The sequence below is a fragment of the Salmo salar genome, chromosome ssa01 (genome assembly GCF_905237065.1).
Source record: "Salmo salar chromosome ssa01, Ssal_v3.1, whole genome shotgun sequence".
Lineage (NCBI taxonomy): Eukaryota > Metazoa > Chordata > Actinopteri > Salmoniformes > Salmonidae > Salmo > Salmo salar.
This window is the reverse complement of record NC_059442.1, coordinates 35,427,496-35,454,490: the sequence shown is the minus strand read 5'-3', so window position 1 is coordinate 35,454,490 and position 26,995 is coordinate 35,427,496. Positions and strand designations below refer to the sequence as shown.

At 44.8% G+C, this 26,995-nt stretch overlaps 2 protein-coding genes across 11 annotated transcripts in view; one reads left to right on the top strand and one right to left on the bottom strand.

The window, feature by feature from the left end:
• The first annotated feature begins 707 nt into the window (after nucleotides 1–707).
• insm2 (insulinoma-associated 2) lies at nucleotides 708–3,329 on the top strand. The gene has a single exon (XM_014193254.2). It carries the CDS (start codon nucleotides 868–870, stop codon nucleotides 2,536–2,538), a length of 1,671 nt encoding a protein of 556 aa, XP_014048729.1. The 5' UTR covers nucleotides 708–867; the 3' UTR covers nucleotides 2,539–3,329.
• A 60-nt stretch (nucleotides 3,330–3,389) lies between these two features.
• ralgapa1 (Ral GTPase activating protein catalytic subunit alpha 1) overlaps nucleotides 3,390–26,995 on the bottom strand; it is a 74,518-nt gene continuing 50,912 nt past the window's right edge. For 5 of the 10 annotated variants that reach the window (XM_014193174.2, XM_014193229.2, XM_014193218.2 and 2 more), the window contains 7 exons: nucleotides 26,864–26,935; nucleotides 26,613–26,736; nucleotides 26,264–26,419; nucleotides 21,844–22,002; nucleotides 20,981–21,108; nucleotides 10,353–10,477; nucleotides 3,390–7,099 (listed from right to left, as the gene is read on the bottom strand). In XM_014193174.2, the coding sequence (XP_014048649.1) occupies nucleotides 6,948–7,099; nucleotides 10,353–10,477; nucleotides 20,981–21,108; nucleotides 21,844–22,002; nucleotides 26,264–26,419; nucleotides 26,613–26,736; nucleotides 26,864–26,935 (916 nt within the window). In that variant the 3' untranslated portion in view covers nucleotides 3,390–6,947. Of the gene's footprint in view, nucleotides 8,729–9,324; nucleotides 9,439–10,352; nucleotides 10,478–20,980; nucleotides 21,109–21,843; nucleotides 22,003–26,263; nucleotides 26,420–26,612; nucleotides 26,737–26,863; nucleotides 26,936–26,995 lie in introns of all 10 variants that reach the window. The other 5 variants (XM_014193201.2, XM_014193244.2, XR_006769663.1 and 2 more) reach the window with 4 other exon arrangements.

Genomic DNA, 26,995 nt, shown 5'->3' with positions numbered 1-26,995 from the left:
ATTACGCACTTTGCTTGGAGAGAGGGAGTCACTCCATTATAATCAACATGATTTAGGAAATAACGACCTATCCTTGTTGTATTTGTGGCATAATATTAATATTAATCATATGCAATGACATTATTAGGATTCAACAAAAATGTTATGAGCTATTTCTTATTTTGTAATTTCCAACAATATTTGATCAAATTCTGGAGGTCAGTCTGCTTTTTCTTGCATTTGGCTAGTTTATTAAACACATACTGTTCCTAAAGGACATTCATGTATTTGCAGAAACTTGACTGTCTACGAGATAGTATAGTCCAAAGCATCTCGGTATCACAGAGAAAACATTGAAAAATCACAAAACATATAATTGCATGGTCAGTTTTTTTTATTGTTATACATTACTAATGTCAATGTAATATGGATAGCGTTAATTTAACGTTTTAGGGCATCTTCTGATCCGATCTTGCAAATCGTGAATCACTAGGCAAGCTGTAACGTTATTGATGGGTTATTAAGGAGAACGTGGAAAACCAATGGGATGATAAAATGTTAAGTGTGTAACTGATTTATAATAATCCACTCCACATTAGTAATGCCTTTGTAACTGGATAGTCTCTTAAACGCTCGAGCGTCGCCCACTCCACTGTCCGTGCTGATTGGACAGGGCTTGGCCACAAACCGTGACTTCACAAAAAAAACAGAAGGCGACCCCAAAGATAAAAAACAAGCCACGATCGTCGATGTGGCAGTGTCCTCTGTCCCTTTCACCTGTCAGTAGTCACCTCGCCTGCGCGCCTATCAGAAAGCGACCGCGAGTGCTCTTTCACGCGTAACGGCACTTCAAAGTTGACCCAGGAACTGTTCTGTTCCGGCGTTAAGATGCCCAGAGGATTTTTAGTGAAGAGGAGCAAACGCGGCTCAGCGGCTTCTTACAGAACTCGTAATGACAACGAACTGCCAAAAGTGGACATGCCTGTGCATACACCGGAGGGGCGAACTGGTGTGCCAAATGCGTGCCCAATTGTGCCGTTATCCGAGGATGGTACATTTGGAGAGCCATGGACCAGCGACCCGGCTGAAGCGGACCAGGTTCAGCTGCCGGAGAGCGCAGACAAGGTGGAGATCAGGGAGGACTTTGGGAAATACACCCTAAACTATCCCCTCACTGAACCGGACCATGACGGATCTCCTGGCCGGGCTGACCTCTCCTATAGCCCGATAAAACCAGTTGGCACCGAGCTGGAAAAATCTTTCTTCGACCGGTGTATGAGTTCACCAATCGTGACAGAGCCGTTCCCGATAAGCACGCCCGTGTCCTCAATAGAGAGACTTCTACTAAATCACGCGCCCTTTGGACACTCTGATATGAAATTCGACCCACCTGTGCACCTCTACCCGTCTCTCCATCATGCTATGAAACGCACGTACATGGAGCCGGAGCGCAAGACCAAGCCAGCATCCAAAAAGCCTAAAGTGATCAGGAAGCTCAGTTTAGAGGATGAAATCTCCACCTCACCAGTGCTTGGGCTGAGAATTAAGAAGGAGACCCCTGAATTTAAAGCAGCTATAGCATCTTCTGGTAATAAGAAACCGTTGGGAGAATTCATCTGCCAGCTCTGCAAAGAGGAATACCCTGACCCTTTCTCCCTCGCGCAACACAAGTGCTCCAGGATTGTGCGCATAGAGTACCGCTGTCCCGAGTGCGACAAAGTTTTCAGCTGTCCTGCCAACCTGGCCTCTCATCGCAGGTGGCATAAGCCTCGTCCGGTTAACAACGGAGAGGCACAGAGCGCAAAAAAGTCACAACCGGAGGCACAGTTGCACGAGAGGACATCCGTGGAAGGGAAAGAGAATGCGAGCGAGTTGAGAGTTAACAATCAGCACCACGTCTCTCTGGACAGCTCCATTTGTCAGCGGTCCATCACGGTGGACAGCTCCCACAGACAAGAGCAGCTACTCAGGAGGGCACAGGAGAGTCCGCCGCCCTTCGATCCGCGCTACCGGGTCACAGAGAAAAGCATGGACCTGCACATCAGAGCGGGTGACAGCTCAAGCACAATGCATTGTCCGGAGACTGACGTTGCCTCTCCCTTCTTACAGAACTCCGGGACAGTTGAGGAGATTTACGAATGTCGCTATTGCAGCAAGAAGTTCCGAAGACAAGCGTATCTGAGGAAACATCTTGCGGCGCACGAGACAATCAAAGTCTCGCCCTATAACCAGATAGAGAGTGGGCAAATCACGTTTCCCTGTCACTTGTGCGGTGCCCATTTCCCATCCGTTGAAATTCGGGACAAGCACAGAGTTTGGCATGCAATGAGAGACGACATTCTAATGAATCCAGGGAAGATTGCGGGTAGACCAGACTTGGTAAGACCAGACTTAATAAGACCAGACCTCACACAGGGAGATCAACAGATATTCACCTGTAAGCACTGCCCCTCTACCTTCTTCAGTTCTCCTGGGCTCACGAGGCATATCAACAAGTCTCACCCTACAGAGAACCGGCAGGTGATGCTGCTACAGATGGCAGTCCGGCCAGGCTGCTAGTAGCCTAGTCTACTGTAACCCATGAGCAACAAGTGGATTCATTCATTACTACATATGAAAGTATGAATGTGTTTTCTTTGTACACCATGTGATTGTATTGTAACTTATTATACTACCTGATCAGGTCAAAAACAATAGCCTATTTTCATTACAAAATTGTATTTTTTTTGTTTGTTGCAATGACAGATTAGCCTAGAACCCACTAGGACCACATTTTAACAGTGACAGATTAGCCGACAGCCCACTAGGACCACATTTTAACAGTGACAGATTAGCCGACAGCCCACTAGGACCACATTTTAACACTTGCTTTTGGCCTATATTCACTAATGTACATTGATTGATTTACAGTGTAATGATTGTTGAAACATTTAACAGTGAAAATGGGTATATACAATGTTTTAAATATTCAAGAGCTGTCATTTTAAGCATGTAATGAAAATAAGAGGGTGGTCCTGTGAATGGGCCATCTCAAGAGTATCAGACCTCACCACCTTTATCTTAAATGTAGTTCCTATGGAAATTGAATGTGCTTGTTCAGTATAGTTGTGGAATTTATTTCTAAACCAGCAAGGCTATCAAGATGTATTTTCATACAGAAAATCAAGCTTACCTGTTAGAGTATAAAACTGTTTTAGTGAGTTTAAAAATGTATTTATTCTATAAAATGTAATTGCTCAATAGATGCCTTCATGATGACGATGGTTACAATTATGTTGTATTTTAATATGTAGCCTAGTGAACATGAACAAAACTTACTTTGTCAATAAACACAAGTCTGTGCATAATAATGATGGCTACTATACAGTATTTGATTAGATTTTCACAGAGCTATTCCAATAACAAGCAGGTGGTAAGAATACTTTTTATTGTCAAATTCCATTGCACACCCACTCCCTTTCTGGACAGCCATTACAAATGTATAGATACAAGTATGCCAATACTATTTCATTTTGTGTGATTGTGTGCGCGTGTGTGTAGATGTTATACCAACACATGCAGTTAGTAGGCCTACTGGCATCATGCTGTATTTGGTCAGTAGTAACATACAGTATAACTCCATAAATGAGAAAGTTTTTTTTTACTTTACACTATGTACAAGTTTCAGTCGCATCTGAGTGTAGGGAGAGAGCAAACCAATCTTATCCAATCTCCTCAGCTTTAAGTAAGGATGCAGCATGATTTCTTCACTCTCTCTGGCAAGTTCTTAGTTCTCATCCTCGGTCATCTTATAATAATAACTCTATCGGAACGGACTTCAAGCTCATATATTCAAACGTAACACAAAAAGAACATGGATTTGACCTTAGACATGGCAGCAGTTTTTAAAAGATATTACAACCAAAAAGATCCAAAACAGGTATTTACAATCCCTTTCCTCTCTAGGAGAGAACCTATAGCTGAAAGCAAATAACGACAAAGTATAGCACAAAATAATAGCAGAATTCAAAGATAAAAATGCAGCGTTTGCTCTGCTAGTGTGTCGTAAAGTTGGACACAGTTGGCAACTGGAGTGACAAAGGGGTGGGTCGTTCTTGAATTGCAGTGGGATTTGCCTCCCTTGCCTTCGCAACCACAAAACACACTTTAAAATGACAAATAGTTACACATCATACATGTTTTTGTTTATAGGGAACGGTTTATCAATAGTAAAACAATGTTAAGTCCTTTATACTGCAAAACGTTATGTTTACGCATTGTTTAATGTACTAAGGATAAGCAAATTGGCTTTTTTCCAGTAGTGATGTAAAGTTGTATTGACATGTTTTGAGGATTTAGAGATCGATTATTTTGAATGCTAGAAAGTGAACAAAAGTATTTAATAGATCAGGGATAGGCAACTCCAGTCCTCAGGGGCCGGAGTGCTGTCACACTTTTTCCCCCATCCCTATATCTAACACAGCTGATTAAACTAATTGCATTCTAAACTGAAGATCATGATTCTTTGATTATTGGAGTCAGGTGTGTTAGCTGTGGTGGGGGCAAAAGTGTGACACCAATCAGGCCCCCCGAGGACTGGACTTGCCCACCCCTGGTATAGATCAAACTGTCCATCAGTTTTATGTCAGTGGTGTTACCGCCTGGAAAATCACTCATTGCAAAGATATACAACGACCTTGAGCATTCCCTCCAGTGGCAAACCTATTGAGGGAGGGGTCTATGTTAAAGAAAATGTAGAGCGAATCACACCCTTTTAGCATGTCATAAATTTGAGGATTCCATTGATAATTTGGTGTTTTAATCCAACAGGTGTTACTCAATTTAAATGAAGGGAAATTACATTGTGAGCAAAATTATTAATCATATCACTTAAATTATTTTTAATGACCTTACAAGAAAATCCTCAACCTAAAATGTCTCGTCGGTGTTACTCCTCCTACTGGTGGCACAATGTTATCATAATGGTAAACATTATTTAAAGTCATTAAGCTGCCATATTAATTGATTTAGAATGGAAAGATGTACCCAAATACATTTAAATAAAAAATATACAGAAAAAATACATTTTTTTCTTCCCAAAATGCCATCGGAACTCAAGAACGACCCAGGTACAGGTGTTGTTTGAGAAGCAGGCCAGAAGACCACGATTAAGACCTGCTACAATACATGAAGTGGACAGTAGAGAAGTGTTCTAGACAGGTAGCACATTAGCTTGCTGTGAAGCCCACCTGCAGACCCTAGCTGGAGTTTCAGAAGAACCCAAATAAATAACAGTGGCGTCAAACTCATTTTGCCCCAGGGACGGCATTCGGTCTTCAACGAGGTCCAGAGGGCCACACTGAATTTTTTAAATATTCCCTCGCAGTCCAAATTTGCAAAAAATAAACAATCGTCTTGCTAATTTTCAATACTTCCTGTCTAGATTTAATTTAGGTGATTATTAGCGAGCTGGACAGTCAAGAAACGGTATATGGTTGTTTAAGCTCCTATACAGTACATACTGTGTTAATACCAATACATTACTGGAGGGAATGTCTCCATAACATAGATGGTCCTCTTTCCATCCTCATTTGTGTTGTTGCACAGACAGACACTCGACCATAACAGCAATGAGCTTTTTCTTCTAGCTGTGGACAAAGCTACAGTACAGTGTTGTATTGGCCAACTTCAGCAGGCAAGCTTTGTGATGACGTCCGAGGCAGAAGACCTCTTATATGAAAAGCAAGCAGAAGATCTGATCACACATCCAACCGTTGGTCTACGTATCTTGAAGGTAATAGACTTTTAGTTTTTTTTGGCCAGCTATATTCAAATATGTACAGACCAGATATGGTCCTCAACACTACACACCTTAAATATATATATATATATAAGTCATCATGAGTGAAAAAAGGGCTGGTTCAATACAACACATTGTATATGAACAAAACTAAATAATCAGTAACATTCTTTATCAGGTGAAAAACAATTTTACAATCTCGATTAAAAAAAATACATGTGACCCTCAAAAGAACAGTAGTGAATATTATACTCAAAGTCAAACTCAGTTACACGTTCAGCGTGAAAACCAAAACCAAAACGTAAGTGCTTCACTTTAACCAAACAATTTCCATCTCACAATTCTAGAAAGAAACTTCAAAACTTTCATCTCATCTTTGAACACTGGCTGACATTGCTTCAGTCCAAGTGTAAAGAAAGTGACAACTCCTGTATATACAGAATATAGTACAAATATATATATACACATTTGTCTCACGGTGGACACAGTGACCAAATATGACAAATAAGCTTTTCTTACTTTGTGTTTCTTTGTCCTTTCTTACAAACTCTTACAATCCCTTTCCTAGTGGGTGCAGAGAGTCAGGTGCCCAGAGCCAGGGGCCCAGAGAGCCAGGAGGACAGGATATTAGCCACTCTGCTCAGCTACAACAGCAGAGAAAGACCACACTGTAGTTCACCATCTCAGTCTAATATCAAGTGATTTCAACCATCAACAATGCGACTTACAATGAATGTTGCCTTTATGCTTTCTATACAAAACCAAACCGATGCTGCTTCTTTTATATATCTAAGTATATTATATTTAGCATAAAGTTTGTGGTGGTAGTGAGCATAGTTAGCTAACCTTGCCCAGGGGACTTGTTTATTCTGTTGGAGGCCCTGCTAGCACAAGTCCTGGGGGCCCCTGGGCTGGCCCCTGAGGGTCTGGCTCTGTTCAAGGCCTTATCCTGCATCTAGGAAGGGTGGTGCAGTAGGGGTGATGCTGATTCTGACCCTGCAGGGCAGGCATGTCCATATAGTGGGGGTACATAACATGCGATGCAGCACTGTTAGCAGGTAAAGGCTGGTAGTTGCAGGTAAAGGCTGGTAGTTGCAGTGCAGTCCTAGCTGTTCAGTACAGAGAGTCTGAAGGCTGTGACCTCATGCAGGGCGTTGCGTGGAGGACGGTCAGCAGAGGGAATGTCCGATCAGGTCTTATTGGCCGAGCCGGAGGAGCGTCGGAGCTTCACGGACATGCGGCTCTTGCTAGTACGAGGGGACATTGGCGAGGCTAACTGGTCGGCCCCGTCTAGCTGCACTGCCGCTGGACTTCCTCCCTCCTGACTCTCGAGGCATGAGCCTGTGAAAGGAGAGAGGGAGGGATGAAGGATAGGGGAAGAAACAGAGGGAGGGAAGGAGAGCACAGGCATTAAGAGTCCCCCCGTACCTGCCCAGCCAACCCACTACAGTCAATAATAAAACAGCAATGCTGAAGGCAGGGCCAGCTGCTTGCCCCCCCCCCAAATACTACTGGATCTTACTCCTCCAGTCTACACCCTGCCTTTCTGAGGTTAGTCCCCAGCTCATATTAGCCTTAGTCTAAGGAAAGCCAGGGGAAAGTCAGTACATGCACTTTAATTTCTACTGTAGTGGTAGAGGTGTTACATCTCTTTGAAAATCATTGTTTTGACTTGTGTTTTAGTGACTGTATTATACAGAGAATACAGTCAGCTCTTTTTAACTGTGATGAATCAAAGCATCAATGTGCATGAAATGAATCCAAACAACTATGGTGGTAATATTAAAACACAGGGATATGACACCTAGACCGTCAGAGAACAATACACAGGACACTAAAGAAGAAGGAAACAGGGGAAGAAGGAACAAGAAAAAAAGGTACTTTGCCGTGTTCATGTTTTAGCGTACCATTCACAGCTAGCATGAAAGACCTTCCGTTTCAAGCCTTTGCCCTTTACCTTGCCGAGCCCAATGTTTTCTAGTGGAGTTTTGGGAAGGAGCAGAAATATCAAGCTCTCTTTGGTGGGGAAGATGAAGAGAAGCCACAAAGCCACAAGGGAGAGGGGAGGAGAAGAAAGTAGAAGAGGAGACAACAGGACAACAGAGGTCAGTAGAGGTGAATTGGAAAATGGGTAAGGAGAGGAAAAGGGAAGAGGAAGTAATGAAGCAGTTTGAAGGAGTAGGCAGGGATGGAGCGGTACAGCGGGGTAGAGCAAGCAAGGAAAGAATTGGAAAAACGCAAAAAGAAGAAGACAAAGACAACAGGAGAGAGAAAAGATAAGAGGTGTGAGCAGAGGGGGAATCAATAGAAGGTGCACAGAGAACAAAGACAGCAGAAGCACCACCTAAACACATCATCACACACACACACGTTGACTGGCGCATTAATGCAATGATTCCACTTACTTACCAACGTTTACGCTGTTTAAATATTGATCTTCAGGGCCAGCCATCTTCAATGGCTACATAACGTGTGTGCGTCTGTCAGTCCATGAGTATAGAGAGCAACTGTACTGTGCTCTGACTGGGCTCATAAAACAGACTTGACTGCCTAACAATTACTGAACATTTCAGATGTAGTGAACACACGTGTAAAAAGGTAAAGAAGCAGAGCTCCAGTAAATTCATGCTCAGGAACACACAGAGGAAGATAGTGGTTAGAATCAAAACACAGGATTCAGAGTGGGAGTGATGATGAACAGAGGACAACACGAGAAAAGGCTTGAGCCTGTTATGGTGGAAGCATGCAAGGTCTGAGGTTCAATGTTAAAGTTAAGACACTCATCTGACAACATGATGGAGAAGAAACAAGAAACGATTGAGATCAGCAGATTTGGTCAGTGGAGAGAGAGAGAGACCGATAGGTATGGGGAAAAGTAGGATGTTCATAACATTGTTACAAGTGAATCAGAAGGGAGCGGGGGTTTCCAGGAGTCTTACCTTTAGATATACACAAGTGATAGATTATGATCTAAAGGGGGAAACAAAGGAAAATAAAAACAAAAAAATAAAAATGGAAAACCAAAAAAAAGAAAGGGAATAAAAATAAAAAACAAAACAGAAATATGATCATTTGGGGTTAAGAGGAACAGAGTCCGTGGTGGACTGGTGTTATCAACATAAAGGCAAGGTTTTAGGGCTGAAAGATACTCATCACATTCTGTACTAGGAGACTAACGTTTGTTAAAGCACAAGTCAATGACATAATTACATTACCAGAATAATATTGGGGTATTTTTCAGCCACAAAACATGCTTATTTTTCTCACTGTGCGGAACAAAAACCCATGTACAATACACATGCATCTTTTTACAAATGAAAGGGTCGCAAATTCAAACTGTCAAAAAGCAATGTCATGGACAGATTGAAAATCTTTAGGGATTTTTGAAAAAAATTCAATATTGTATTTATTTTACTGTCTTAATGTAAGCTACTGCTTTTAATAAGCACACACCTTACATCCATGACTAACATTAGAAAGAAGAGGACAGAGAGAACTGCTCTGTGTCACAGTATAATGCTCTCCTTTAAGATTGGATATAAGAACAAGTCTTCCGGCTGACTGACCCTTTCATTTCCGGCATGCATGTGATGTAGCCTGTCGCCACCGAGCAGAGACAATGAAGCTGGAGAGAGAATCAATGTGATGTAGCCTGTCGCCACCGAGCAGAGACAATGAAGCTGGAGAGAGAATCAATGTGATGTTGGACCATGAGACCAGGTGTGTCAGCCAAACAAGTCCAGGTCCTGGCAGAGCACTTATCACTCCATGAGGGGCCCTAACTGAGGAGGGAGAGAGGGCACTACGCTATGGAGGGGAGTGTGAGACGTGGCTAACTGTTCCGTGTGAGTGTGTGGGGGGGAGGGTGGGTCTGTCCAGGGGAAACACTTGGTGTGCATTGTTACAGAATACATAAAGAAACGACAGGTGCATAGACAGAACTAGTGCGGTTAAGGTTACTGCAGTAAGTGAAGGAGGTTTTCAACGCCAATACCTAACTCGTAACTACACAGAAGAATTTGTGGATCATTTCTCAAACAGGCCAAACTTCTCTACTGCTAACTAACACTACAAAAGTACTTAAGTAAAAACACGTTAGAAGTACTACTTAGTTTTTTAGAGTATGTATATTTTCACAACTTTTATTTCACTACATTCCTAAAGAAAATCATGTAATTTTACTCCATACATTTTCCCTGACACCCAAAAGTACTCGTTACATTTTGAATGCTTAGCAGGACAGGAAAATGGTACAATTCACACACTTGTAAATGATGTCTGAGTGTTGGCGTGTGTCCCTGGCTATCCGTAAAATATAAAAACACGGAAATTGGGCAGTCTGGTTTGCTTAATATACAGAATCGGAAATTATTTATACTTTTACTTTTGATACTTTAAGCATATTCAAAACCAAATACTTTAAGACTTTTATTGAAGTAGTATTTTACTGGGTGACTTTCATTTTCTATTAAGTTATCTTTACTTTTACTACAGTATGACAATTGGGTACTTTTTCCACCACTGGTTGCAGTATATGAAAGATGGACTGTGATGGGCTACAGACCGAGTAGAGGGAGTAGAGAGTGTGTCATACCGGGGTCTGAGAGATGGTGGTGGTAGGGGGCGGGGCAGAAGACCCTCGCTGCGTAGTCCTCGAAGGTGGTTGGCTCCAGGTGGTGCTGGACGATGGTCTCCAGGTAACGGGCTCTCTCCTCGTAGCTGGTCCACAGGTCAAGGGTCAAAGGTCATTCAGTATGGAAGACATTAGGGCACAGGACCTCTCTCTCAAAAGGGAGATACAAGATACAAAAATCAGGTTGTAAATAATGCCCTTCGGGACTGCATTACCTGTGCAGCATTGTACCCACATACTTATTCGACAGAGTTGTGATTAAATCTTACCCTCTCTTCCCGTGTGTGTGAACCAAATAAGTCTCCCTAATCAGAGACTCTCTGCTCATAATGACAACCATCCACTGCTATTAGAAGCTCCTAGGTAAAGAGAGACAAGTCACAACCATCTCCGTCCAACCCAGAATATCAAAAGTGTGTTAGGAACCCAACATTGGCTTTTCAATATCATGACATTTGGCAACAATTGCCTTTTTACTGTCTCTATTATCCAGTTAAGTAAAAATGATGGTATTCTGTTAATGGATTGAATTGGATTAGTTAGGATGTTGCATATGGCTTTCCCACATGAACACAGCAGGCAGAGGGGCGAGAGAAGTGGAGAGAGAGGGAGGTAAAGACAACCAGAGAGAAAGAGAGAGCATGTGACAGAGACAAAGGGTGAGGACCCTCTCCTGCTGGAGTGAGGAGGGGGAGAGGATATTTTGGGAACAGCCGAGTGTTTCACTGCGCAGGGTGAGGAGCCACCTGGCGATCGCTGACACAAGGAACAGCAGCAAAACATTGTTAAACGGTCACACACACACAGTCTGACGTCTAACATGGTAAAGTGTGATAGGCTGCACAGCGGGGGGAGGACAGCACTCCAGTGGATCTGCCACCTGCCTTTTCCCAGCACCCCACTTCCTGCTCACTGTTAAAGCTATCAAAGATGCCACTCAGGGCTGTGAGAAGGCCTTGGAGCAGGGTGTGTGTTCTGTGTGAGCGCCTGTGTGTGTGTGTCAAAGTAATAATGAAGGAACAAGTTAATGCACGTCAGCCAGCAGCCACCAGATGAGACGCCAACACCTCACCTCTTCATGCCACTTAGAGACAAAGACGCCCCACACGGCTCCAACACAACACGTCACTCTGACACCAGGGCACACTAACACCGGGAGGAAAACAACACAACCAATCACCTCTCTGGATGGATGTCTGAGATGGAGGGAAAAGGCAGATTCTGCAACACAGTGCTTCATCAAGTCAACAGGTTTTCTACAGTTTAACCGAGCCAATGAAATGAAAAACATATCAGTGTGTGTGTGTGTGTGCGCGCGCGTCAATTGGGTCTTGACATCAGTGCATCACCCTGATTCATTCAACGACACCCAGGCAGGTTACTGTATGAAGTACGTTCCAACCCAGTAGCAGAGCCTGTGTTTCTTAGGACACATGCCTGTCTGAGTGTATAGTATCAGTACTGTACATAACCCTCATTCACTGCACACACGTTACTGTGTGAAGTGCTGCGTTGGGGGACCTGTATGTAGGTAGCCCAACATGCATTGTCGGACAACAGTAGCTGTGGCTGACCTCAGTTTTGAGAGGAGTGAGCCGTAGAAGCGCCACTGCTGCGTTATTTAATGGTAATCATTTCAGCCTCCTTTTCTCCTCTTCGTCTGTCCCTGCTCTGCGTGTGTCCGCCAACTCGCCCTGGTGTCGCGTCACTAATGCCAGCCATCACCACGACAACTAATCCTCTGCACTGTTGACTTGAGATGCTCTTTTGTGTCTTACAAAAAAAAAAAACGAGGTGAAGAGAAAAACAGATTTTTGCATTATACATCTTTCAACCATCAAACATGCCCTGGCCGGCTACAAATATACTGTAATTGAATTTGATGGGCATTACTTTTAACAGCTTGTTAAAGAAGAAAAGTGTCTTTAGAGAATGTGCATGGTTCTCTCTTCAGCCTTCCAGTCTCTCGAGTGGGGAGTGGAGCAGGAGAGGAGAGGGGGAAAAGAAAGGGGGCTTTTGTGTATCACCAGAAACTCATTTTCCCTGTGGATGAAAGGCAAAAAGGAAACAAGGGAAAAATGCACCTGGCTTCTCCCCCCTCCTACCGAGCATGTCATTGTCACCGCGCTCAACTCCCGGCTCTCGGAGGAAAGAGGACAAATTGCCAGTGAAGAGACACCAGAAGCGAGCTTGTTAGCACATTATCAGTGGTGGAGAGTGTGTGTGCGCGTGTGGTGGAGGCTGTGTGTGTGTGGACCGTGGTGGGCTACAGGAACAGTTCCCTGGCGCTGTGTTAATTCAGCACACAGAACATGCTGCTGCTGATAGCCTCCAAATTGATCACTCTTTTTGTTGTCGTTGTGCCCTGCCTCCCTCCCTGCTTCCCCGTTATGAAGGAGTGAGTGTGCCAGGAGGAGAGAGCTGCCAGCCTCTCCAGAGCACTGTGTTGCTCTAAACAAGCCGTTGCTCTCCTCTCCAGTTGGAGATTCAGGGCCAAGAGCGTTGGTCTCTCCACTGAGCAGAGCAGCACTCCCATCAGTGACCTGCTGCACAGAGAGAACTCAGGCCCATCAGTGACCTGCTGCACAGAGAGAACTCAGGCCCATCAGTGACCTGCTGCACAGAGAGAACTCAGGCCCATCAGTGACCTGCTGCACAGAGAGAACTCAGGCCCATCAGTGACCTGCTGCACAGAGAGAACTCAGGCCCATCAGTGACCTGCTGCACAGAGAGAACTCAGGCCCATCACTGGCCTGCTACAAACCTCAGAGCTCACACACAATGACAAGTGAAACTGTAAAGAAAAAAAAGAAAAAAAAACACATACTTCATCTGTAAAAAGAAGAGTCGTCGGGAGAATTGACCCGTCAGTTAATGCAGACAATACGCATGAGCTGTACAGAGGGCACATATCAGGCTGTGGTGCCCAATGAGTCAAATAGCTAGCTAGCATTGAATTGTTTTAACGTGGCACTATTCCAAACCGTATGGACCCTTGGTATTTACAACTGTAAACGAGAGGGGAGAGGTGTAAGCCTAGCTAGGGGACCGAACTGACACGTACAGGGTGTCAGACACACACCAGCTGAGAGAGGATTTTTTTAAATTGTACACTTGCTCATTCCCCCTCACACCACATCTAGCTCTATTATTTTAACCTAGCGGTCCTAAGTGGGGTGTTGTTGCACTGCTGGCATCTTCAGAAAGAAAACGCATGCAGAATGTGGAGAGCCCACTTCTCTATTGTGAGACGAGAGCATAGCTACAGAGAGAGGACACATTTCCCAATGTCTCACTAACTGTCCCGCAACACTGCCTCAATACAGCTCTGCAATGTGCCAGCCAGGCCACTGGGGCCCCACTAGAATAGCAGAGAGCCAATATGGACATGATCATCAACCCAGTTTAGAACGCACATTACATTCAACATCTACTGACAATTAGGCTCATCGACTGAAGCATCCCGAACAGTAAAATGGCCCAACAATAGGGTTTTGGTGAAGGTCGGGGTTTTTGACAATACATTTCTTCTGGGCTCTGTTCAAAAGTAGTGTACTATATAGGGAATAAGATGCCATTTTGGACGTAGCTCCGGTACTTTGAAATAACCACAGACACCTGCGTGACCAGCGTTAGTCATCGGACCAGCGACTACAAGAATCCTAGGACTCCACTGCTTATCTCACAGCACGAGAATGATCAAATTGAATGATGGTTAAAAAATAATAATAATATGGGGTAGCAGAAATGGGCCCAACATCAGTGATTCTGACTGGCAGTGTTCGTATAGCTACCTGCTTTATTCTGTGCCACAGGGCAATGGTAGAGAGAACAGAGCCGAAAGAGAGAAAGAAAAAAACATCACATAATTTAATTTAAGGACTTTTACAGACTATGATTACAGAAATCTGTGTGTGCCCTGAAGTGCAGGGTAATCGGTTTATTCCCCCATCTGATGGCTGTGATATCGAAGCCCTAACAGTGATTTTATTACTGGGAGGAGGACGAAGGGATGGAGGGTGCTGCGGCTGGCTGCCATAGCCCTCCTTGTCATTACAGCCAATGCCCCCCTCGCTCCATCCCCAGCCCCCAGATGAGAGGAGAGATAGCCCAGCTAATGCTTCTCCGCCTGGGGCCACACAGACATAGATCTGGGGCCCTCTGGAGTCAGATCCACTCCTATTAATCTCCTACCAAACCCAATTGGAGGCCTGGCCTGCCTGTGAAATATTGCTCTGACCTGACCTGCAGCCCTGATTTATCTGTCGCCCGTTCTGCCTCTCTCTCCCCCCCGTCCGATGGTGAGACGGTGCTCACTGCTCACACCGTGTGCCTGCTGACGCAAATTCAACGATTATGTAACATTTAAGGGCACAGAGGAGGGAGTGCTAATGTTATCCCGGGCATGAACAAACGCATATACACGCACGTACCTGGTAATTATGATTCATGAATTGCAGAAAGTGGGGCAGTTTACATGCGTTTCTGTCAATTGTTTTCCACCTGGACTGTGCTCTGTATGTAGGAGAATCAGTTATAAATCGTTTTATACAGCCAATACATACATACATACATACATACATACATACATACATACATACATACATACATACATACATACATACATACATACATACATACATACATACATACATACATACATACATACATACATACATACATACATTCTATTAATTTGAACTGTACAGCCACAGATCAGATGATACATTTCCTTATTATAGTGCATTTCTCTATTGGTTTAAAAACACATTCCTAAAGGAAGCAACAGTGAGGACAACACCGTCACATTAACCTTTTCAATTATTTTTGTTGTTGAGGATTGAAAGCCACTAAGAGATGTGTGCTCTTAAAAAGCCTGTCTTTATAATGATCTAGGACAGTCAGCTCTATAGTAGCAACAACAGCTACTGTGTGAAGACTGGTTCTGTTCTGATGTGGTTCTAGTGTGTTTATCCAGGCAGCTGGTGGTCTTGGGCCTAGATGGGTCACAGGTAGTTTGCATTGATTCAGGCTGTGGGCTACCAGTCAGGCAGCTCATCTACGAGCATACAACTGACCCGTGGCCAACACACACACACACACACACACACACCTCATCTCGGCGCCTGTAGCCAACCTGCGGCGAATCCTAAACACCTTGTCAGAGAGCCCGCTCTCCACATCCGTGCCTCCCAGCCCCCCAAGGGGTTAGCTTGTTTACCCACTTTCCCCAACCAGGAGGGGGGCTGACAGAACAAACCTTCTTATAAAAACATTATGCCTCTAGCTTATGTGTGAGCACAGTTCTGATGCTGAGGCACGAAAGAGGCAACACAACAACATAGCTGGAAAACTAGAAAATGATTAACTAGGAGATAAAAACAAGGTTGAAGACGTTCCATAAACACTGACTGATATCAACTGTATAAATAGTACGACATTAAGATGATAATTATGCATAGGAAAAGAATAATGTGCTCATGGATGCATCTTGATATATAATTTCACATTAGACTGCAATTAGATCGATAATCAGATCTACTTCTTATCTAAATTCAATTGGCTGACAATGTACGAGAGAGCACGGTAGTCGAGAGACATATCTGAATTAGTGTACAGATTATGTTGTCTGTGCTAAATTAATAAATAAGTATATTTCCATGCAGCCAGAGTCCTCATCAGCATCACAGAGGTCAGGAGGACAGAGCAGCTAGGGTCAAAGCCAGCCAGAAAATAAACAAAATCGGAGAGGAGTGGGAGAGAGCGATTAGTTGTGACCCCAGCCTATGTTTCTTTATTTACGCCCCCCTTTTATACTTTGACAGGAAACAATTAGCGAGTAGCTAAGCCCCCCCTGTCACACACACAGTCCAGCAGGCCGCAGTGCTACTGGGATACAATGGGGCTCATTGTGGGAGCTAGCAGTGTGTGGCTGCGCTGCTCGTTAGGCGTTTGGCTGGGCCTGGTTGTGTGTGGGGGAGAGCGAAGGGACAAAAGGAGCCCAAGCCCAAAGCTTTCATCAGCTCAGTTGCCTTTGGAAAAGGCAGAGCCAGAGCAGAGGGAGGAAGGCACTGACCCAACGCTCCCTCTATCCCTCCACTATCACGCTCCACCATATGCTGACCCCAGCAGCAGGGCAGTGATTGCTGCCAATCAGAAGCCAGTGTGTGTGTGTTTGTGTGTGTGTGTGTGTGGCTGTCCCTACCGCCATTCTCTCACTGGCTCGCACACAAACCACTGGACTGGCAGGGCCAATGGGGAAGCCGCTTAGCAACTCTCCGCTCTCCCCTCCTCCTCCACAACCAACATTGTCTCCCCGGCTCCACAATCGGCCACTGACAGATGGAAGATGGCCGCGGCTCACACAGTTACATTTTAGTCTGCCTTCCAAACAGCTTGACAGTCCCCTATACTCCTAAACACACATACCAGATAGGCAAAACAGAGGGAGACCAGAGGATGTGTTGTTGAACATTATCAAGGGGCTTTACCTCGGACAGACCACATGGTCCACCGGCTGTAGAGGTGGTCTAGAGGGTGGATGGTCGAGCCCCTGGCCCTACGGCCAGAGAGGTCAACCTAGCTCTAAATCACACCCAAACATTCTAACACTAACTAACCAGCGTGGTCACTCCGTTTGCCGCGCCGCTCAGGCCTATGGTTAACTTATCCTGTACTATGCTAGCTAACAACTTTCCAAGCTGGTACACTAAAAGCATTTTTTCACACTACCCCCAAACACACTGGGAGGGAGTGCATTGTGTGTGTGTGTGTGTGTGTGACTGCCACAGAACAGATCTCCAAACTGGCTGTTTACATGACCCTTGGATTACTCTTAGCAATGTAGCAACAAAAGCCTGATATCTGCGATAGGATAGAGGCCTGGGTTATGCTGCCTGTGTTACCCTGAGCCTCTCTCTGCCTGTGTTTGCCCAGCAGCTCCATGACGTGCCATGATTCGCAGCGCTGCCTGACGCCAGGTACTGTAGCAGCTATCTGCTATTTGAGTCCACCAGACATTAAGACCAGCAGCAGAAAAAGGGGGCCCTTTTTTCCCTTCCAAGCACTGATTTCACAGTCATGGCAAATGAGGGATCAGTGAGTGGAGGCAGATGGACGAGCCCCGGGGCCAAGAGCATGAACTGAAACTTAGTGTGGAAGAGAGAGCGGGGTCGACGGGCGCGTGCAGGAGGGGAGAAGAGGCAGAAGAGAGAGAGAGAGAAGAGAGGTAAAGGGATAGATGGCGGACAGAGAGAGAGTGTTCACAACATCTAAAACTACGACTCAAACAAAAAAGCAGGCTTCATCCCCTGGCGCTGCTCCGTTCAGAAAAGGTACGCAGAGGACGAAGAGGAAAAGAATAAGAGGAGAAAAAGCTCTTTTGATGTGGTTTCACAAAGCAAGGCGGTCGGCAGGCGGGCAGTCTCTGGAGGAGATAAAGAACCCAGTGTTCTCCTTTATGAACAGGATCACTTAGCTGCTCCGGGGTTGGGCACCGCTGCACTCCAGGGGGATTGTGGGGGAACTAACCTACGTCACACCATCACTACAAGCTCCAGTTTGCTGCTGTAACGCAGTTTGACCTGATTTCAAGTCCACTCACAGAGATCATACATTATTAAATAGGGACTCAATATGTAATTCCACCTTTCAATAGTATATTGGTTGAGTCTTCAATTTCCAACCCGCTGCACCCTGTTTCCTAACCGAAAAAGGAAAATTACAGCACTGAATGCTAAATTTGTTCCGTAAAACAAAACAAGGACTCATTCCAGAACACAGCAGAACACAGGAAATAACCAATCATCCTTAGAGGAAGACAGGAAATCCTTTTCTCCAGTGGATTTCACTAATAACGTCATTACAATCATCATAGTCAATAATGCTGTTTGTTCACATTGTACAAGAACGATCCGTCAGAGGTGGTGGTGTGGTGGTGGGGGGTGTTGTTGTTGCAGAACCATTGTACATCTACTGTTGAGGAATGAAAGGAGAAAGTGGCCCAACATGCCCGCCCGCCCGCCCGTTTACTGGCTGTGCTCTGCTGCTCTATCAACAGGTAACTAAGTACTGCTCAGTGTCACAGTGTTGCTGGTCCAGTGGGACCACTCAATTCCTTCTGCCTCAGTGCTCCCTAAAAGCCCCTCAGTGGAAGGCATTTAGAGAACATCTCCCTTAACACGCAAACACGAAAGCAGCGACCGCGCACACACACACACTTAAAACATCGCTATGAATCATCCCTTAAACAGACTTCAATTAGTTGCCTGCTGAAAGACAAGATCTCTGTCCCCCCTCACACACATTTTGTCAAAAGAGTGAGAAAAGCTGAAGTAAAAGAAAATAAAAAAAAGAGGGGAAGAAAACAAAACAAAGAGGGGCTGGAGGCAGATAGAGAGATAGTCTGGAAAGACATCCGTCGATAATGACAGATTACTGTAATTCTGGCTGTCAGGCCCATCGACCGGTGCAACTCACGCCAATCAATAGCCCAGTCCAGTATCGAGCCCTGCTCTGCCCCCCCCCCACACACACACACACGGGTGAGATTGCTGCGAGCAGTCTCAAGCCGAGCCAAACAATCATTCGCTCCGAGAACATGGCAGATGCGAATGGCTTTTTACCCCCTTATTTTTTGCTTTGTTTTCAAGCAGTATTATCCTTTTTTGAAAAGAGAAGAGCTTGAAAAGAGGGGTTAGAGGGTTGAGATAGAGTATTTAGAGGTGGGGATTTGAAGCATGTGAGCTTGAGTGGTCAACATAGTAGCACTTTCCAGGGAGGAATAAAATAAATCAGTACCTAGAAGCTTCAGTACCTAGAAGCAAACTGGACTGGAGGGCAAAGTGGTACTTGGTTATAGATTTGAGTGTATTTCTACATGGCATAGAAACTGCTGGAGGCTTTTTCTATTGAGTCAAGGTATAATATACTGAAGCATTAACGTTCATATTGACATTACGTACATTTTGTAACATTGTTACAGCGATATTATTGGACAATATTGAAACTATTTGACAAAAATATGTTACTATTCAAAAGATCCAACATTAGTGATGGACAGAGTTTAAAAGCCATGCTATTAGTGATGGACTGAGTTTAAAAGCCATGCTATTAGTGATGGACAGAGTTTAAAAGCCATGCTATTAGTGATGGACTGAGTTTAAAAGCCATGCTATTAGTGATGGACTGAGTTTAAAAGCCATGCTATTAGTGATGGACTGAGTTTAAAAGCCATGCTATTAGTGATGGACTGAGTTTAAAAGCCATGCTATTAGTGATGGACTGAGTTTAAAAGCCATACTATTAGTGATGGACTGAGTTTAAAAGCCATACTATTAGTGATGGACAGAGTTTAAAAGCCATGCTATTAGTGATGGACTGAGTTTAAAAGCCATGCTATTAGTGATGGACAGAGTTTAAAAGCCATGCTATTAGTGATGGACAGAGTTTAAAAGCCATGCTATTAGTGATGGACTGAGTTTAAATGCCATGCTATTAGTGATGGACTGAGTTTAAAAGCCATGCTATTAGTGATGGACAGAGTTTAAAAGCCATACTATTAGTGATGGACAGAGTTTAAAAGCCATGCTATTAGTGATGGACTGAGTTTAAAAGCCATGCTATTAGTGATGGACTGAGTTTAAAAGCCATGCTATTAGTGATGGACTGAGTTTAAAAGCCATACTATTAGTGATGGACTGAGTTTAAAAGCCATACTATTAGTGATGGACAGAGTTTAAAAGCCATACTATTAGTGATGGACAGAGTTTAAAAGCCATGCTATTAGTGATGGACTGAGTTTAAAAGCCATGCTATTAGTGATGGACTGAGTTTAAAAGCCATGCTATTAGTAATGGACTGAGTTTAAAAGCCATGCTATTAGTAATGGTGAGTTCAAAGTGAAAAGAAAGAGGCCACGAGAAATAAATTGCTACTGAAGCATTTCATTATTGAAACAATATTGAAACAATTTGGCTAAAATAAATCTACGTAATCACTCCAAAAAAGTGCCATTCAAAGGGATCAAGTAAAATTCATGTTTTTAAGAGCAGCCATGATATTGGCACTGGTGTGAATCAAAGTAGCGGCGGCAAAATAGAAATCACTACCCAACCATTTCAAAAGCAAATTGCTCTGAATCATCGTTAGGAGACGATGGGCAATGATCAGAGGCTCCTGCGGTCTATTGGAGAAAAATGCTGTCACCTCTTTGCACCAAGCAGAATGTGAAGCTCTGCATGTTGAAAAATACAGTGCGGAAGGGGATGAGACATCGATCATTATCGATCGAGAGAGACGCTGTTCAACCATTACGTCTCCTTAGCTTGCAGTGCAGTCAGGAGCTGGTCTGTCTGTCAACCTATTTCCTTTGCCCGTCTCTACAGCAAGGTGACACACACTCTACTGATCTCCCTTGCTAGTGAAAAATAACAAGCTCAACAAACACGTTAACGTGACAGCACTAGCCACAGGCGAGGATAGGCGTAACAGATCACGCAGTGTATTGTGGTTTTATCTCCCCCCTACAGGCAGTGTGCTGGACAGGGCTGAGGTAGGCAGAGTCAGGGTAGAGAGATGGGGAAGGATACAAGTTCTGGTAGAGGGGGATGAGGGATTTTAGAGCCCTGCTGGCATTGAGGGCTGTAGCCCGGACCATGGTGGGAAGGATCTTCTCATCCACTATGGCTCCATCAAACAGCGGCCCGAAAAATGGGACCTGGAAGGGGGTAGAGTGAGAAAGAGGGACGAAGAGAGAGAAAGAGAAAACAACACCGGAAGTTACCATTGATTAGATAAAGCCAGAACGATATAAGAAACTTTATAAACCAATAACAGTAAATAGTGATCTTCGTCTCTCAGATCCCAGGGAATGCAATGTTCATTTGATAAAATAACATAAAAGCACTTTATGGCTGATGTTGTTTCAGTGCCAGAATTGACTTTCATGAAAGCCAGACCTCTTTTTTGTCCTTATCTGGTCATCTTTCCACATTTCCCCAGACTCTGAAGGGACAGACCCATCTTCTAGCCATATCCATACCGCAATTTAATTCTAAGAATCCTGTTGACCCGATTAGTCCGGACATAACTGAGCAGGAAGCAGGAGTGCCGCGAGACATGTTTATTTGAGATATATAGAATATATATATCAAATAAAATAGAACACTGCAGCAGGAATAGCTGTTATTGTCCATTGTCATTTTTCAGAACAAAGACATTTCTATTTTTTTTGCTTTTAATCCAACCCCCCACGAGAAACACACACAAAAAGGAGGGGTTAGAAGCCAGGGTCAGTCAAGATGCGGCGCCCCTGGAGCAGTTAAGCAGTTAAGTGCCTTGCTCAAGGGCAATGATAGGAAATGGAATCTAGGATACCATAATGTTAATGTGATGAAGAAAACATCTATAGACATGGGAGTTTCGGGTGGATGTGGGACAGATCTGAACCCACCTCTGGCTTCTTGAGGATATGGATGCTGTACATGTGGTTCTTCATGGGGTAGATGATGATGAGGACGTCGCCAAACTCCGTGGGGATGATGCCTCTCCTGTAGTCTCGGGAGTGCTCCGACCACACGATGTGCACCTCGTCATTCCCAAGATGGCGTAGCTAGGAGGACATAGATGAGAGGAGGAGAGGGGAAGAGATGAGAGAGAGCAACAGGGTGAGTGGACGTCAATGTTGACGTTTTCAAAAATAGTGTTCAAGTTCATGTAATTCATTCACATGGCAGAGGACGATTGAACACAGTCACACTTTAAGTGAGAGCCTGGAGCTTGGCATCCCCGATGAATGTCAAAACTAAGGCCGTCTTTGTCTGATTCTCATTCTCTCAGGGCCCCCTATTCAAAAAGCATCTCCGAGTAGGAGTGCTGATGTAGGATCAGTTTCCACCCCCTGTTCATATAATCTTTTTCATTGTGTTCTAAAACGGAAAACTGCTCCTATATCAGCACTCCTACTGTGAAACACTGAATACAGTGTCTAAGGCTCCTTCATTCATCCAGGATCTTCTAACACATTGTGTCCTGTGTGGGGCAGGCAGAGAGGTCGCTGGATGCCTAAGACTCCTCTATCATTAACCTTGAAGAGTGACAGGTGCCGCCCCCGCCACACGCTGCTTTAGACCCCAGTACCCATCCATCTTCCACAGTTCACTCCATCTTCTCACCTTCACTCCATCTTTCTAACGTTTTCTCCATCTTACCGTTCACTCAATCACTGAGGGCCACAGTGTGTTCATTAGGTACAAAAACTGATGAAACCAGGAGGGACTACATGGACTTATCTAATAATAAAAGCTCATAAAATGTTTCTGTTTTGAGCCCTAATGAACATGACCCTGGCCTGTATAGCACCTTGTTCTCATCCTCTGCTCTCAACAAATAGGAAACTCATTCTTTCCTCCCAGCAATTCACAAAATGTAATCCTCATCCATTGCAGAGCAGATAGCTGCTGCATGAAACATCTCCCTCTTCACATATCACATCAGCAGCCCTCATTCATAAATCTTAAGACCCAGAGGGTGTGGATGTATTCTCAGCCTTCAACCTTCGATACGCCTGTCACTGTCTGTGGGGAGATGGGGGAACGGTACTAGTCAAAACAACAAACGAATAAATATGCGGGCTGGAGTGTGTGTGTGTGTGTGTGTGTGTGTGTGTGTGTGTGTGTGTGTGCGCGCCTGCTGGCCGCTCTCTTGCTGGCTGAGCTGACACGCTTTAGTGTCTGGTTAACATGGTTTAGTGTCTAGCTGCAGATTGCTCTGTTGGATAGCATCTCCTCCAGCCTCTCCAAATCCAATCAGCTGCTGAGGAGTCATGATATGAGTTTAACCAGGGGGACAGCCACGGCCAGATCTAATTTGGCTACATTATGGCCATGTGCAGCGCGGACCGCCGGGTGAAGGGGGAGCAGGAGCGAGAGCTACGCTCCAGGCCCCTCACTATGACAGACATGTGATCCAAAATGGCACCCTATTCCCCATATAGTGCACTATTGGGCTCTGGTCGAAAGTAGTGCACTACATAGGAAATGGGGTGAAATTTGGGACAAACAAGGGGGTTTGGGGGGCCCCCCCACCACCCACACGTACACTATATGACCAAAAGTATGTGGACAACTGGTCATCGAACATCTCATTCCAAAATCATGGGCATTAATAGGGAGTTGGTCCCCCCCTTTTCTGATATAACAGCTTCCACTCTTCTGGGAAGGCTTTCCACTAGATGTTGGAACATTGCTGCGGGGATATGCTTCCATTCAGTCACAAGAGCATTAGTGAAGTCAGCCACTGATGTTGGGCAACTAGGCCTGGCTCGCAGTCGGGGTTGAGGTCAGGGCTCTGTGCAAGCCACTCAAGTTCTTCCACACCGATCTCGACAAACCATTTCTGTATGGACATCGCTTTCTGCACTGGGGCATTGTCATGCTGAAACAGGAAAGGGCTTTCCCCAAACTGTTGCCACAAAGTTGGAAGCACAGAACCGTCTAGAATGTCATTGTATGCTGTAGCGTTAAAATGCCCCTTCACAGGAACTAAGGGGCCTAGCCCAAACCATGAAAAACAACCCCAAAGCATTATTCCTCTTCCGCCAAACTTTACAGTTGGCACTATGCATTGGGGTAGGTAGCGTACTCCTGGTATCCGCAATAACCCAGATTCGTTCATCGCACTGCCAGATGAAGAGTGATTCATCACTTCGGAGATCGTTTTTCCACTGCTCCAGAGCCCAATAGCGGCGAGCTTTACACCATTCCAACCGATGCTTGGCATTGCGCATGGTGATCTTAGGCTTGTGTGTGGCTGCTTGGCCATGGAAGCCAATTTCATGAAGCTCCCGACAAACAGTTCTTGTGCTGACGTTGCTTCCAGAGGCAGTTTAGAACTCGGTAGTGAGTGTTGCAACAGAGGATAGACGATTTTTACGTGCAACGCGCTTCAGCACTCGGCGGTGACATTCTGTGAGCTTGTGTGGCCTACCACTTCACGGCTGAGCCGTTGTTGCTCCTAGACGTTTTCACTTCACAATAAAAGCACTCACAGTTGACAGGGCAGCTGTAGCAGGGCAGAAATTTGACTAACTTGTGGGAAAGGTGGCATCCTATGACGGTGCCACGCTGAAAGTCACTGAGCTCTTCAGTAAGGCCATTCTACTGCCAATGTTTGTCAATGGAGATTGCATGGCTGTGTGCTCGATTTGTCTGAAATAGACGAATCTACTAATTTCAAAAGGTGTCACATACTTTTGGCCATGTAGTGTACAAACCTTGCTTTGCTGCCATACATACCCACCTTAATTGCAGCAACGAATTATAAGTAGAGCGGTGAGGACTGGTGCAGTACATGAAGACAGACAGGCGTTTTGGGGGGCTGGAGGATGGAATGACTGATTTGAGCAATGAAATGGGAGGCTCTTATGTGAGATACGGTGGTAAGAATTTTCCTTCATTTTAGGGTCATATCTTAGAGGTCATCTGACGGACTGGATGCATGATAGTTCACATTATCAGCAGTGTGAGTGAAGAACCAGACAATGCTCACAGGAAGCAAGCAATCAGTGGTGTTTCAGGTCGTTATTCAACCCCTCAAATCAGACTGTGATAAAAGACACCCCTCTCAGCTCATCTAAGCCGCTGCAGAACAAGGGGAAGGAAATTAAAACTCACAGCTAACGATCCATCTGCTTATTACAAGTCATTATACACCACAATGTTCCTCTGGTACAATCCCAATCCTCTCATCTACTATACTCAACATGAAATCACTGCAGCTATGCGTGTGTATTATTGGCAATCGCTGTAATCCAATTAGAACGCCCCCCCATGAACGTCTTTCTCAGGTCAAACTAGGTTCCTCCCAAAACATACACACCCCATTTCAATATTCCCCTGCTGTCGGTCTGCGTTCATTAATGAGTCTGTTGTTCGTATTAGCAGCACCTTAGTGTCTGGCCAGGGCTGTGTGTGTAATGCCACTGTTGAAGACGAATGCTAGGGGAAGTGAGGGGACAGCTCTAACGATACTTCATTGTTCATCCTGCATCGCCGCGGCCATTTATGGCTACAGGCTGTATCATGGGCCGGCCTCACAGACAAACTCATTACAGCCCAAGCCCTCTGCGCTCTTATTCCATTTCTGCCTGCCTGCTGAAAAATAATACCAATGCAGATGGACATTTGTAGAAGAGGACAAAAACAACGGAGAGAGGTGAAGTCTGAGGTAAAAGTGACGGAGGGGGAAAGAGAGAGAAACGCTGCCGTGTTCCAACGGGAAGGAGAAAAGAGAAATAATTAGGTGAGTGAGGTAAAGGGATATGAAGCAAGACAGAAGGGGAAAGGGCTTCACGAGGACATGAGAGAGAGGGGGATGAAGGTGAGAATATTATTTCTCCCCCACTCCCCCGGTTGCTGGAAGGACATTTCATTTCCTCTAGTCTTCTGTAGCAAAACATGGCATGTTTCTCTGTGGGGATCATGTTCACACAGAAACAGCTCTCTGCAGGTAGAAATGTGAGCCACCTGAGAGAGCTGGTCATATAATGGTTAGTAGTGGACTATGAACAGTGTCGTCTGAGACTGTCTTTTTGTTTCCGCATTGTAAGAGTCGGGTGGTACAGACAAGCGCTACAGAGTGGTGTCTGTGTAAGACACAGAGCAGACATTGGGTATCTCTCTCTCTGTAGGGGGATCAGTGGTCATCTAAGGTGGCAACACAGAATAACCTACACCCTGCTGACTGGGTGAAAAGGGAGTGAGCGGTACAGACAGATTGTGTGCATCTCAATAAGAGAGCATAACAGGATGCTGTCAGACATGACTTTTTTCACACAGACGTCAACTGCCGTTTCCTGGAACATCATAACAGACCTTTTTGGTGAGTGAGTCGTCAGAGTCGGGGGGCATGCGTGTGGAGACGTGGAACATGACCTCCACGGTAGAGGTGGCGAAGTAAGGCGTGGTCAGACCCGTGCTCTTGTTCCTCTGAAGACCTCCCATGAAGCCACAGTGACTGGTCAGATTCACCTGTTACACACAAAGGACCATCAGCAAGGGACACAACCATACATTAACCTTAACCACCCACGTCACAAAGTCCCTCCAAGAGGCAGAAACAATACAACGTAATATTAATATAACTCACTATTAATGATACATGTAAGGCTTATATACAGTGATGCTGAAAGGTTGTAGTGCAGAGAGTAGGGGTCTGTCTTACCTCCCAGCCCAGCCCAGAGACAAAGTCCTCGTAGGCCTGACTACCACTGGTATTAGACAGGATAGAGTGCTTGTCCTCTTGCCCCTCCGCCACGTAAAACACAGCTATCTTGTGAGTCTCACGACTAGAGGAAAAGAGGGGCATTGGGAGAAAAGACGATGAACAAGAAGAGAAAGATAAGGACACATTTTTGTTGTTTCCTAAAAGTAAAACAGTCACTTTTTCAGTCTGAAAGAGAAACAGTAACTTACCACTGCCTGGAATCAAGGTTCTTCAGCTCTCTAAGCAGTTTCTCGTTCTTCTTCAGGAGATGGAAGTTGCTCCTATGACAGAAAACAAGTGTATATGCCATTGGCATAAAGAATTGTGGCGTAGATTCTACA